The sequence below is a fragment of the Salminus brasiliensis genome, chromosome 20, assembly GCF_030463535.1.
Source record: "Salminus brasiliensis chromosome 20, fSalBra1.hap2, whole genome shotgun sequence".
In the NCBI taxonomy this organism is placed as follows: Eukaryota; Metazoa; Chordata; class Actinopteri; order Characiformes; family Bryconidae; genus Salminus; species Salminus brasiliensis.
This window is the reverse complement of record NC_132897.1, coordinates 1886361-1899381: the sequence shown is the minus strand read 5'-3', so window position 1 is coordinate 1899381 and position 13021 is coordinate 1886361. Positions and strand designations below refer to the sequence as shown.

General features: G+C 41.6%; 2 protein-coding genes across 2 annotated transcripts in view; both read left to right on the top strand.

Annotated features, from left to right (window-relative positions):
- The window catches only part of atp6v0a2b (ATPase H+ transporting V0 subunit a2b), a 31384-nt gene extending 27883 nt beyond the window's left edge, over nt 1-3501 (top strand). The window contains exon 20 of the mRNA XM_072664412.1: nt 933-3501. Within this exon, the coding sequence (XP_072520513.1) occupies nt 933-1035 (103 nt within the window). The 3' untranslated portion in view covers nt 1036-3501. The remainder of the gene's footprint in view (nt 1-932) is intronic.
- Nucleotides 3502-5651: 2150 nt separating this feature from the next.
- dnah10 (dynein axonemal heavy chain 10) overlaps nt 5652-13021 on the top strand; it is an 80417-nt gene continuing 73047 nt past the window's right edge. The window contains exons 1-5 of the mRNA XM_072664345.1: nt 5652-5877; nt 9012-9113; nt 10790-10905; nt 12673-12781; nt 12877-12992. Of these exons, the coding sequence (XP_072520446.1) occupies nt 5652-5877; nt 9012-9113; nt 10790-10905; nt 12673-12781; nt 12877-12992 (669 nt within the window). The remainder of the gene's footprint in view (nt 5878-9011; nt 9114-10789; nt 10906-12672; nt 12782-12876; nt 12993-13021) is intronic.

Here is a 13021-nt window from a genome sequence, read left to right as displayed (position 1 = left end):
CTCCCTCTCTTTCTCCCCAATGTTTCTCTCCCTCCTTCTCCTTGTTTCTCACTGTCTCTCTCTCTCTCTCTCTCTCTCTCTCTCTCTCTCTCTCTCTCTCTCTCTCTCTCTGCCTGGCTCTGTCTCCCCAATGTCTCTCTCCACCTTCTCTTTATCTCTTTCTCTCCCTCTTATTTTTCTGAATCCCTCTCTCTCTCTCTCTCTCTCTTTCTCTCTCCCTCCCGCTCCCCAATGTCTCTCTCCCTTCCTCCCTCTCTGCGTTCTCCCTCTTCTCATTTCTCCCCAATGTCTCTCCCTCCTTCTCCTCGTTTCTCACCCTTTTCTCCCCAATCTCTCTCTCTCTCTCTCCCCAATGTCTCTCTCCCTTTCTCTTTTTCCCTCCTTCTCCTTGTTTCTCACCGTCTCTCTCCTTTCTCCCAATCTCTTCCTCATCTCTCCATCTCTCTCTCCCTCACTCTCACTGTTTCTCTCTCTCTCTCTCTCTCTCTCTCTCTCTCTCTCTCTCTCTCTCTCTCTCTCTCTCTCTCCTGCTTCCCATTTCTCACTGTCTTTCTATCCAATGTCTCTCTTCCTTCCTCCCTCTTCTCCTTTCTCTCTAATCTCTCCACCTTCTCTTTCTGCCTCCTTCTCCTTGTTTCTCACCGTCTTTCTCCCCAATGTCTCTCTCCCTCCCTCTCTTTCTCCCCAATGTCTCTCTCCCTCCCTCTCTTTCTCCCCAATGTCTCTCTCCCGTCCTCCCTCTCTCCCTTCTCCCTTCTCCCCAATCTTTTCACCTTCTCTCTCTCTCTCTCGCTCTCTCTTCTCTCTCTCTCTCTCTCGCTCTCTCTCTCTCTCTCTTTTCTCTCTCTCTCTCTCTCTCTCTCGCTCTCTCTCTCTCTCTCTTTTCTCTCTCTCTCTCTCTCTCTCTCTCTCTCTCTCTCTCTCTCTCTCAGGGTGGAGTTTCAGAATAAGTTCTACAGCGGCGCAGGCACCAAGTTTTCACCGTTTGCCTTCTCTCTCTTACACACGAACTTTGAGGCCGATGGTCTGCTGTAAAGACTCCGTACCCTCGCTCTGCACTCACTCCAGCCCGCCCGGCGGGGTCAGAGGCGCAGTGTTCTGCACTTCTCCGTCTGTATACGAAGGGTTTCCACTGTGAACTGCCTTACACACCCAACCAAATACCAGCCAGCGTGCTCCATTCAGCGTGGTTACCATGGAAACACCAAATCTCCGGGGGCCTGGCCGTTACGGTTGCTACCGAACGGTTTGGTCGTAAGGGAGCGTGATCATCCTGGAGATGTGTGCGGCTGAAGAGCTCCTGAGACATCAAACCTGGAACCATTCAGTCTATTAAATCCACAGTATAGAGTACCAGTCAAAAGTTTGGACACACCTGGTTCCACGTGTGCTGATCATCATCATCATTATCTTAAGACATCTGATCCAAATGCTGGAGTAAGCATAGCTTTTCCAGGAAGAGGGAGGACACTGGGGACACATGGGTATCCACTGCAGTTAGGATATTGTGGCTGGTGGGGGTGTTTACCTACGTGTGTGAGGGTGGAGGTATCTGTCAAACGGCCTTAATAGCCGACATGACCCAATCAGCTCCTTTCAGTACAACCTACAACTCAGACCTACTGAAACCCCCCCCCTCCCCTCCAGCCACGGCATCCTAACTACAGTGGACATCCGTGTGTCCCCAATGTCCCCAATGATTTTTAAGTACTGCCAATAGAATAGGACTCTCTGGAGCAGATCAATCATCATGAACCTATTGGCACCATTCTGCTCAATAATGCCAGGCGTGGACTAGTAGAGGGGTATAAAGCCCCCCCAGCATGGAGCTCCATCCAGTATTTATTGATTGGATGATGACACACTTGTTGAATGTGTCACTAAATGCAATCAAATCCTCACAGTAATGTTCCAACTCCTTAAAAATCTAGTAGAAAGCCTTCTTCTTCCCTGGACAGCAGAGACAGTTACTCCAACAACAGCTGGATCAACTCTTCAATAGAAACTATGAAGCGACAAGCAGGTGTCCCAAAACTTTTGTCCAATTGGCGTAAAACCTAGATTACCCAATATAATTGGTCAGTGCCTGAATTCAGTATCATTACTATAAAAAAAAAAAAAGTAATAATTTCATATCTGGTCGTGATGGACACTGTATGCGGTAGCTGAGCTGATGGTTGATTGTATACTCTGATTGCAGCTGCTCGGTGGAGGTCAAATCAGGAGTTTTAACATCTCTGAAGTGACCTCAGGGCAGAAGGACCGCTGGGGTCGTCCCGCTGGTGTCCAGTATAGTGTGTATTATATTTATACGAGTCTGTATAGAAGATCTGTCATTCAACCAGATGTTGCCTGTGTTCTGAAAGGAGGGGGGGAGGTTGGAGAGAGACCCCCACTGCACTGCTTATTCCAGAAGTGGCTTTAAACGGCCCTGAGCCCGTTAGCATCACACCCTCAAGTATTGCTGTTTTATAGGATCTGTCTGTATTTCTTTTTTGTAATCATTCTGAGACCATCAGCGCTTTCTAAACAGTATTAGGAGCCTGGATCCCAGTCTGGCTCTTCGGCTGTGTCCCAAACGGTGTTGAGTACTGCTGGTGTTGAGATACCTACAGAAGTAAGGGGCGCTCGCCACCCCGGATCTTTTCCGTTCACTGTGAGAGCCTTCATGTTGTTTTTATTTTTACTAACCCATTGATAAGAACAGGTAGGGGGTTCGGGAAGTACCTCGTAGGTCACGGTCATGCATAAACCTTTAAAAAACAGGTATCTCCATTTTTGCCATTTCTCAATTTTTGACGATTTTACATTCTGCCCAAATTTGCTGATTTATGGACCAACAGTAGATCTTTTTCCATTGACGTCCATTGAAAGTTAAGAAGGTGTTTTTCTCCTCCTGTAAAGCTGCAAATTTGGAGATACGAGTTTTTTGTGTGAGTGCAGAGTTTGTTATTATTATTTGACCAAACGTCCTTAATGAAACACTAGGCACTTGTGTAGTGTGTACACTAATGCAGTTCGCCTCCAGCATGATCTAGTAGACTAATCATGAAGCTCGTTATGGTTTGGTGGGTGTGGTGCTAATCGAAGTGGATCAAAGATCTCTGAACTGGTAAAAAAAAAAAAATTCATAATATCTACGTTTTTTAAATATACATTTTCATCTCTTCGCCAGATGTGTTGATGCTAAATGATGATGAAAGTCTGTTGATTGTTCACTGGTTCTTCCAGTGTTTCTCTGAATGCTGTGAGAGCCTCAACTTCAGATCTGCGAGGCTTTGGTGTCTAAACTTGTCTAAATGAATTAATACATTCCATTAATACATTTTTGGATTTTAGATTTTATTTATTTTATGCAGTTTTCTCAGTTTTGGTGGAGTCGTTGGTGAACGCTTACATTCCGCCTCTTTCCAGCTTTGCATTGTGTGTTTTTTGTATTTTAGGGACTTTTATTCTGGACAATAAGCTAATATGAGTTAATAAATTGTTTTGATTTCTGAACGCGTCGGCTTCTTTCTGCAGGTTTTAGAAATGACAAGCTTTTGATTGCAATTGCATCTTTAGTGCAGTTCATTGCTTATTAGCTTATTAACAGTGTCTCCGTGGTTAGAGCACAGGGTTCTTGATTACAGAGGGGTGGGTTCAGCAAGACTGCTGTGTTTAAAAAAATAAAATAAATAAAAATTAATTAAAAATTACTATATTTACATTTTAGCCGATTAATTATGCAGGAAGTAATTTGCTGTACACGTGATCCAATAGACAAACACACAATGTTTACACCAATGCACAAATAATAATAATATTAATAATGCTTAATAAAAGTTATCAGCCAATATAGTCATGGGTCTAACCCTTAAATAAGGAGAAATGTGAGGCTGCCTGTAAAATTGGCCAAAACGCCGACCCATTAAAAGGCAGCAACTGATGACTGAGACCGAGCTACAGAGACTTCCAATTTGCTGAGTTAGGCTAACGTTTTTGGGGGGACATCAGGTCAGAAAGACCGCTGCGGTCGTGCTGCTGGTGTCCTGTATAGGGTGTATTATATTTATACGAGGCCCTGAGCCCTTTAGCGTCACACCCTCAAGTATTGCTGTTTTATAGGATCTGTCTGTATTTTTTTTTTTTTTTTTTTATCATTCTGAGACCATCAGTGCTTTCTAGACAGTATTAGGAGCCTGGGTCCCAGTCTGGCTCTTCGGCTGTGTCCCAAACAGTGTTGAGATACCTACAGAAGTAAGGGGCGCTCGCCACCCCGGATCTTTTCCGTTCACTGTGAGAGCCTTCACGTTGTTGTTGTTGTTGTTGTTGTTGTCTTTTTTCTGTGTTTTTTTTTTAAGTAACTCCTCGATAAGAAGAGGTAGGGGGTTTGGGAAGTACCCAGGCGCTACAGAGACCTTGCATGAAGGCCATGCTAGTGCAGGAGTCGCTGCACAGTAGAACAGTGCTCCACTACTCCCAGTCTGAAACAGGGTTGAGGTCTAAATTTCTAGCAAATCCCTCATTCAACAACATGACCTTCACCGTTCTGGTCATCTGCCATTTCTCAATCCCGTTAAAAACTGAGGAAGCATCTACCTGAATGTACCTTGGGGTCCAGAGTCCTCTGCAGCTGCTTAGAGGAGCCCATGGCTGCTGATTGTTGGGACAAGGGTCTTTCCTAATGCTGATTGTAAACCAGCCATAGCCCTAATGCGCTAATTTTTTACAAAATCAGGGTTTTTTTTAATTGCATGATTCTCTTTTCATTTTTTCACTCTAAAATATCACCTAAATGATTCACTAATTACTTAAAATGTTGAAAAATCTTTTTTTTAACTTTATGAATTTTGCTTATTAGTGAACTATTGACACTGACAATTTTGTAAATAGTAATTAGCTGAATTCAGCTGATTAGCCAATTAGCTGTAATTAGCCGAGCGTCTCTTATTTTGACGTCACTGAACGTGGTTGCCATAGAAACACTATGAAAACACGCAGAAAACTAACGTTAAATCGCTAAAGCGGGCGTAACACGAGCCATATTCGTGTAAAATCCGGTAATATTACTCCACCACGTTACTACACGAGCTTTTTTAGGTTCTGCACCCCTCAGCAGGTCCAGAAGCGCGTCCCTTCGCGGCGGCGGCGGCTCAAAGCGCGATGTAGCCACACTCCCCGCCTGTAGGGGGAGCCCGAGAGCATTGATTCATTTCATTAATAACATAATTTAATTAATTCATTTTACGTTAAAAAAAAAAAACGTAACTTTTAATATAGTTATGATGTTTTGTGTAATTGTATTTACACACGGTATTTATCGAATATTTGTATGAATATAAAGTCATAAATAAATAATTATAGTTTAACTACAACAGTAATATTAACGATTGTGTATAATTAATGATGTGTATGTGATATTATTAATATCCCAGCGCTGTTAGAGGATAATTAAAGCTCAAAAGGTTTTGTTTGTGTTTACAGGCCGGTACGTAACTAGCGGCGAGGCAGCGCGCGCGGGCGTGGTTGCCATAGAAACCTCAAACTTTCAGCCGCAGCTGTTAGCAGGGTGGCTAACCGCCCCCGAGAGCTGCCCTCGCCCCGCCGCTGAAGCCCCGCCGCTGAAGCCCCGCCGCTGAAGCCCCGCCGCTGAAGCCCCCCGCGGAGGAATGGCTCTGGACGACGTGCGGGTCGAGTGGCTCCGGGACCGGGTCTGCGCGGCTTTCTACCTGCCCGAGCCGAGCTGCTTCGAGGAGCTGCTGAGCCGCGGAGACGCAGCAGGCGAGCGGGAGATCCTCCAGTTCCTGAACCAAGTGGCTGAGGAGGAGTCCCCCTCAGCCCTGCTGTTCTTCAAGCGGGTCAGACAGGAGGAGGTGGAGGTGCTGCTCCGAGATGGTAAAGCGCGGCTCCCGGGGCTGATTTTAGGCTGGTCTGAAGCATCTCATTCTTTATTTAACTTTCTAAACCATTATTTAATGTTTAGACCATCTAATAACTGGAAAAAATACATTTATTTAACTGTCTGAACCATTACTTTACCATTTTAAAGTTTAAACCAGCAAATAATTGGCAAAATAAATAAATTCTATAAAACTGGGGAGTTTATTTGATCACCTAAACAATTATTTTACTCATTTAATAAAGCCTAACCCATTACATAATAAAAGAAAAATGAAATTATTTAAAGCTGAGGAGTTTATTTGACTTTTTAAACCATTATTTAACGTTTAGACCATCTAATATAATAATAAAAATAAAAATAATAAAAAAATAATAAATAAATTCTATAAAACTGGGGAGTTTATTTGATCACCTGAGCATTACATAATTGCCAAAAAAAATGAGATTATTTAAAGCTGAGGTCTTTATTTGACTGTCTGAACCATTATTTTACCATTTTAAACATTTAAACCAGCAAATAATTGGCAAACAAAATCTAATTCTTTAAAGCTGAGGTCTTTATTTGACTTTCTGAACCATTAGTTAATGTTTAGACCATCTAATAACTGGAAAAAATACGTTTATTTGACTGTCTGAACCATTATTTTACTTTTTAACGTCTAAACCATGAAATAGCTAGCAAAAAAATCTCATTCTTTAAAGCTGAGGTCTTTATTTGACTTTTTAAACCATTATTTAATGTTTAGACCATCTAATAACTGGCAAAAATACATTTATTTGACTGTCTGAACCATTACTTTACCATTTTAAAGTTTAAACCAGCAAATAGCTGGCAAAAAAAATAAAATCTATAAAACTGGGGAGTTTATTTGATCACCTAAACAATTATTTTACTCATTTAATAAAGCCTAACCCATTACATAATAAAAGAAAAATGAAATTATTTAAAACTGAGGAGTTTATTTGACTTCCTGAAGTGTAAACCAGCAAATAATTGGCATAAAAATAAATTCTATAAAACTGTTTTGTTTATTTGACTTTCTGAACCATTATTTAACGTTTAGACCATTTAATAACTGGCAAAAAATAAAATTATTTAAAACTGAGATCATTTTTTTCACTTTATTTGACTGTCTGAACCATTACTCTACCCTTTTAAACTTTAAATCAGCAAATAATTGGCAAAAAAAATCTATAAAACTGGGGAGTTTATTTGATCACCTGAGCAATTATAAGTAATTTAAAGCCTAACCCATTACATAATAGTCAGAAAAAATACATTTTTTAAAACTGTGGTCTTTATTTGACTTTCTGCACCATTCTTTTACCTTCTAATGCCTAAACCATGAAATAGCTAGCAAAAAAAATCTAATTCTATAAAACTGTTTTATTTATTTGACTTTCTGAACCATTATTTAACATTTAGACCATCTAATAACTGACAAAAAAATATTTAAAACTGAGGTCTTTATTTGACTGTCTGGACCATTACTCTACCATTTTAAAGTGTAAACCAGCAAATAATTGGCAAAACAAAACTATAAAACTGGGGAGTTTATTTGATCATCTGAGCAATTATTTTACTAATTTAAAACCTAACCCATTACATAATAGTCAGAAAAGTTATTAAAATTCTTTAAAACAGTTGTGTTTATTTGACTTTCTGAACCATCAAATAGCTTGCAAAAAAATCTAAATCAAAATTCTTTAAAACGGGTATTTATTTGACCTAAGAAATATTTGTGCCTATTTTTATTTATCTTAAGCCTGAACCATTAAATAATTTCCAAAAAATGAATAATTAATAGGGGGATCTTCTGAACCGTTTTTCTACCCTTTTAAAGTTTGAACCATCAAATAATTGGTAAAAATAGTAGTTCTTTAAAACAGTGTTCCTTATTTGACTTTCTAAACCATTATTTTACACATGTAAAGCCTAAACCATTAAATAACAGCCAGAAATGTTTAATTCTTTATAAATGGGGTGTTTATTTAACCTAAGAAATATTTCTACCAGTTAATAAGCATAAGGGTGTTTATCTTACCTTTTTAAAGTCTAAACCATTATATAAGAAACACAGAAATTTGTAATTCTCCAAAACTGTGGTGTTTATTTGAGGTAAAGAATCTTTTTTTACCTGTTTTAAGCCTTTGAATCATTAAATAATATCCAGGAAATTCTTTATTCTTTATAACTGTGGTGTTTTGACTTTCTGAACCATTATTTTCTAATTTTAAAGCTTGAACCAATATATTATAGCCAGAAAATTATTATTCTTAAAAACTGAGGTGTTTCATTGTGTGAGCAATAATTTATCCTGTTTTAAGCTTAACCTATTAGCTACATTATAGCCAGAAATTTGTCATTCTTTAAAACTGAGGTCTTTATTGGACTTTTTGAACAATTATTTTACCCTTTTAAAACCTAAACTATTGGCACAAAAAAATATTCTTTAAAACCGGGGTATTAGTTTGACCTACTGAACAATTTTCTTAACATTTCAAAGCCTAAACCATTAAATAATAGTCAGAAAATTATCATTCTTTAATATTGGGGTCTTTATTTGACCTTTTGAACCATTAGTTTACCACTTTAAAGCCTGAACCAGCAAATAATTGGCAGAAAATATCTTTATCTATATCTACACAGAGGTAAAGATCTTACAATACTGAGGTGTTTATTTGACAATCTGAACAGTTGTCTTATCCTTTTAAAAACAATCTGAACCATCAAATAATAGCCAGAAAAATTAAAACAGATCTTTTTGACAATGAGGAGAGGTATGTTTGAAGAAATAAGAGTTTTTTAAGCACCTGGTCGTTCCTAATGATGATTGTAAACAAGCCACAGCCCCAACAAGCTAATTAAAGCTAATTAAGCTTTTTAAAACTCTCAAATTACTTGGGGTGCCCAAACTTTTGCATGCTACATGCTCACTCTTAAAGTGTCTAAAATTGCACTAAACAAAAAAAAATCTGTTTAAAATTAAATGAATTTTACAGATCAGTTCATCTTCTACATTTTGTCAACATTTTGACCAGGGGTGTCCAAACTTTTGCATGCCACTGTCCCTTACTAGAAGCCCTGTAGTAATGTCAGTCTGTCTCCCCAAACACCCATGAAGAAGCTGAGGAGGAGGAGGAGGAGGAGGAGGAAGACGCCGAGGCAAACCAGGCTGCGTCTCCCCACGCTGAGACTCCTACCTCCCAGAGAGAGAGGACTCCTTCAGGTGAGGAAGAGCCTACCAGGCCTCCTGAGGGTCCCGAAAACGGCTAGGCGGCTTTATGGCTATGAGGTGGTAATGACCCGCACAGATGATGAGCTGGATGGGTCCTGAGTGTTGCTAGGTGGCCAGGCGGTCGCCAAGTTGTTGCTAGGTGGTTGCTTTGGTTTTGTTAAGTAGTTGCTCAGTGGTTGGTATAGGGTTGCTAGGTGGCTGTATGGTGTTACTATGTGGTTGCTGTCACGTTGCTTAGTGGTTGGTAAGGTGTTACTAGTTGGTTGCTATAGTATTGCTAAGTGGTAGACAAGGTAATGCTAGGTAGCTGCTATAGTATCCCAGATGGTTGGAAGGTGATTGGTATCCCAGAAGTCGTTGGTTGGTGATTGGTATAGTGTTGCTAGGTGGTTACTATGGAATCTCATGTAGTTTCTATGGTGTTGCTAAGTAGTTATTATGATATCGTAGGTGTTTGCTATGGTGTTGCAAAGTGTTTCCTAGGTGGTTGCTATGCTGTTGTTAGGTGGCTAGAGAGGTGTTGTTGCATAGTTGCTGCGGTATTCCAGGCGGTTGCCAAGTTGTTGCTAGATGGGTGGTTCAGTGTTGCTAGGTGGTTGCTTTGGTTTTGTTATGTAGTTGCTCAGTGGTTGGTATAGGGTTACTAGGTGGCTGTATGGTGTTACTATGTGGTTGTTGTCACATTGCTTAGTGGTTGGTAAGGTGTTACTAGTTGGTTGCTATATTGTTGCCAAGTGGTAGACAAGGTAATGCTAGATAGCTGCTATAGTATCCCAGATGGTTGCCAAGTAGTTGGTTAATGATTGGTATAGTGTTGCTAGGTGGTTGCTGTGGAATCCCATGTAGTTGCTATGGTGTTGCTAAGTGTTATGATATCCTAGGTGTTTGCTATGGTGTTGCAAAGTGTTTCATAGGTGGTTGCTATGGTGTTGTTAGGTGGCTGCAGAGGTGGTGTTGGGTGGTTGCTGTGGTATCCCAGGCAGTTTCCAAGTTGTTACTAGGTGGGTGGTTCAGTGTTGCTAGGTGGTTGCTTTGGTTTTGGTAAGCAGTTGTTAGGTGGTTGATATGGTATCCCAGGTGATTTGCCCAGTAGTTGCTTGGTGGTTGGTATAGTGTTGCTTGGTGGTTATAAGGTGTTACCATGTGGTTGCTATAGTATATCGCAGGTGGTTGCCAAGTAGTTGGTAAGTGATTGATATAGTGTTGCTAGGTGGTTGCTATGGAATCCCATGTAATTGCTGTGGTGTTGCTAAGTGGTTATTATGATATCCTAGGTGATGCTATGGTGTTGCGTAGTGGTTTGTAGGTGGTTGCTTTGGTTTTGTTAAACATTTGTTAGGTGGTTGATATGTTGTTGCCAGATGGTTGCTGTGGTATCCCAGGTGGTTGGCAAGTAGTTGCTCAATGGTTGCTATAGTGTTGCTAGGCTATGAAATTCGATGTAGTTGCTTTGAGTTCCTAAGTGGTTGCTATGGTGTTAGCTAGGTGGTCGATAAAGTGTTCTTAGGCTGTTGCTATAAATTTCAGACAAGAGCCGAATGCACTCATTAGAAGGGGTGTCCACAAACATTTGGACATGTAGTGTAATAGGCAGAAGAGCTTTGAGGGCAGTGAAACCTCAGGTACAGTCCTACAGTGATTTTCTGTAATTGCTCCTCTCTCTGCAGATCAAAGGAAAAGGCGCAAGTCCTCTGAAGATCACAGGAAGGGCTCCCTGTACCCCGCGGGGTCCACAGCCGAGAGCATCTCAGAGGCCGTGAGGATGGACGGGCTTCCCCCCGCCGTAGGGATATTAGGATACTCATATTCTGAGCTTGAGCTTTTATTAGATCCTGATTCTTCAAAGCACTAATTACATTCTACACAGATTGGATTGACACTTTCATAGAAGCCATTGTCTTGGATCAGAGCAGTGGGGAAGGGGGTGGGGCTTAATTCCTTTATTATATTTTTAATTTAATTAATTTTTTTTAATAAATAATTTTTCAGCCTAATTGTTTAGATACCCAACCCCACTCATTAATACTGTCCAACCATTATATGTGATGCTCCCAACCCTGGGAGGGTGAAGACCGGCACATGCCACTGCCACCGCCACTGCCACCGTCACCGCCACCGCCACTGCCACTGCCACCGCCACCGCCACTGCCACCGAAGAGCCCAAAGGCCTGTTGTGCTCTCTCAGGCTCCGGTGTCCAGTGTTTAGGACCAGTTACATTAGCCAGCCAATGTAGCTAGCATGCTACTCCTTAGCCAGCCGATATAGCTAGCATGCTACTCGTTAGCCAGCAGAGCTGGTCCACCCCTTTGATTGTATTAGCTAGCATGCTACTCGTTAGCGAGCTGAGTTGCCCGTTTAGGACCCAATACATTAGCCAGCCGATGAAGCTAGCATGCTACTCCTTAGCCAGCTGATATAGCTAGCATGCTACTCCTTAGCCAGCTAAGTTGCCCGTTTAGGACCCAATACATTAGCCAGCTGATGTAGCTAGCATGCTACTCCTTAGCCAGCCAATATAGCTAGCATGCTACTTCTTAGCCAGCTAAGTTGCCCGTTTAGGACCCAATACATTAGCCAGCCGATGTAGCTAGCATGCTACTCCTTAGCCAGCCGATATAGCTAGCATGCTACTCGTTAGCCAGCAGAGCTGGTCCACCCCTTCGATTCTATTAGCTAGCATGCTACTCGTTAGCCAGCAGAGCTGGTCCACCCCTTCGATTCTATTAGCTAGCATGCTACTCGTTAGCCAGCAGAGCTGGTCCACCCCTTCGATTCTATTAGCTAGCATGCTACTCGTTAGCCAGCTGAGTTGCCCGTTTAGGACCCAATATATTAGCCAGCCGCTGTAGCTAGCATGCTACTCCTTAGCCAGCCGATATAGCTAGCATGCTACTCCTTAGCCAGCCGATATAGCTAGCATGCTACTCCTTAGCCAGCAGAGCTGGTCCACCCCTTCGATTCTATTAGCTAGCATGCTACTCGTTAGCCAGCTGAGTTGCCCCCCTCCCCTTCACAGTGTGTTTTATCTAGTGGTTGTTTTTTTTTTACTGCTTTATTATTTTATTTGGCTCCCAATTATCTGCTGATCTTGCGCAAGGTTAGCTCAATAGCGGCTAGCAAGTGCACGATAGCTAGCTTTACCTGTTGGTAATAAAGGTAAAGGTAAAGGTGCACGTATGTACCACTGTACAGTGTACACAACAGTATTATATTTTTGGAATGAGCAATTGCTGGAGGACATTAATTACAATACAGCTAATCATCTGAGTAAACATGCAGGTCAGCGGACATATCAGAATTAGCGGTTAGGTAGTGTTCTCCTCCAAGCGTGTTGAGCTGTCTAATCATGCAGCATCAGTGGCATCACGTATCTCGGAGGAGGAATGTGCTGGGCTTCAGCCTCCCCTCCGTGCTGGTAGCATCGCGTGATAGAGGGAGACCAAGGAAATCATCAGAGAGGTCAAAAGATCCTGGAAAACGGTGGGATTGGTCTCGGGTAATTCCTTCGCCTCCCAAATGTAAACATCCTGTTTCTTATCACGTTTTCAGAAATATGAGGTACAGATTGTGTACCACGTGGAGCTGCATGTAGCCGTGAATTACATCCCAGACAGGTCCCTGAAGTCCAACGTGCTCTACTTCCTCAGGAACACCAAAGGTGAGTGACGGACGAATAAACGGCCAGATGGTGGTGCTGTTCAATTTAAACAAACACCAGAATATCAACTTTGTGCAACCTGTTATCTGTTTCAGAGACTATCGTTGAACCTGTGGACATGAATGAGGCAAATGATCTGATGCCCAGGATGCTGGAGATAGGCATGCTCAATGGGCATTCCCTGCTGATGCTCAGGAGCCTTCTCAAGCATGTGTGTGACAAAAGCAATCAATCAACCAT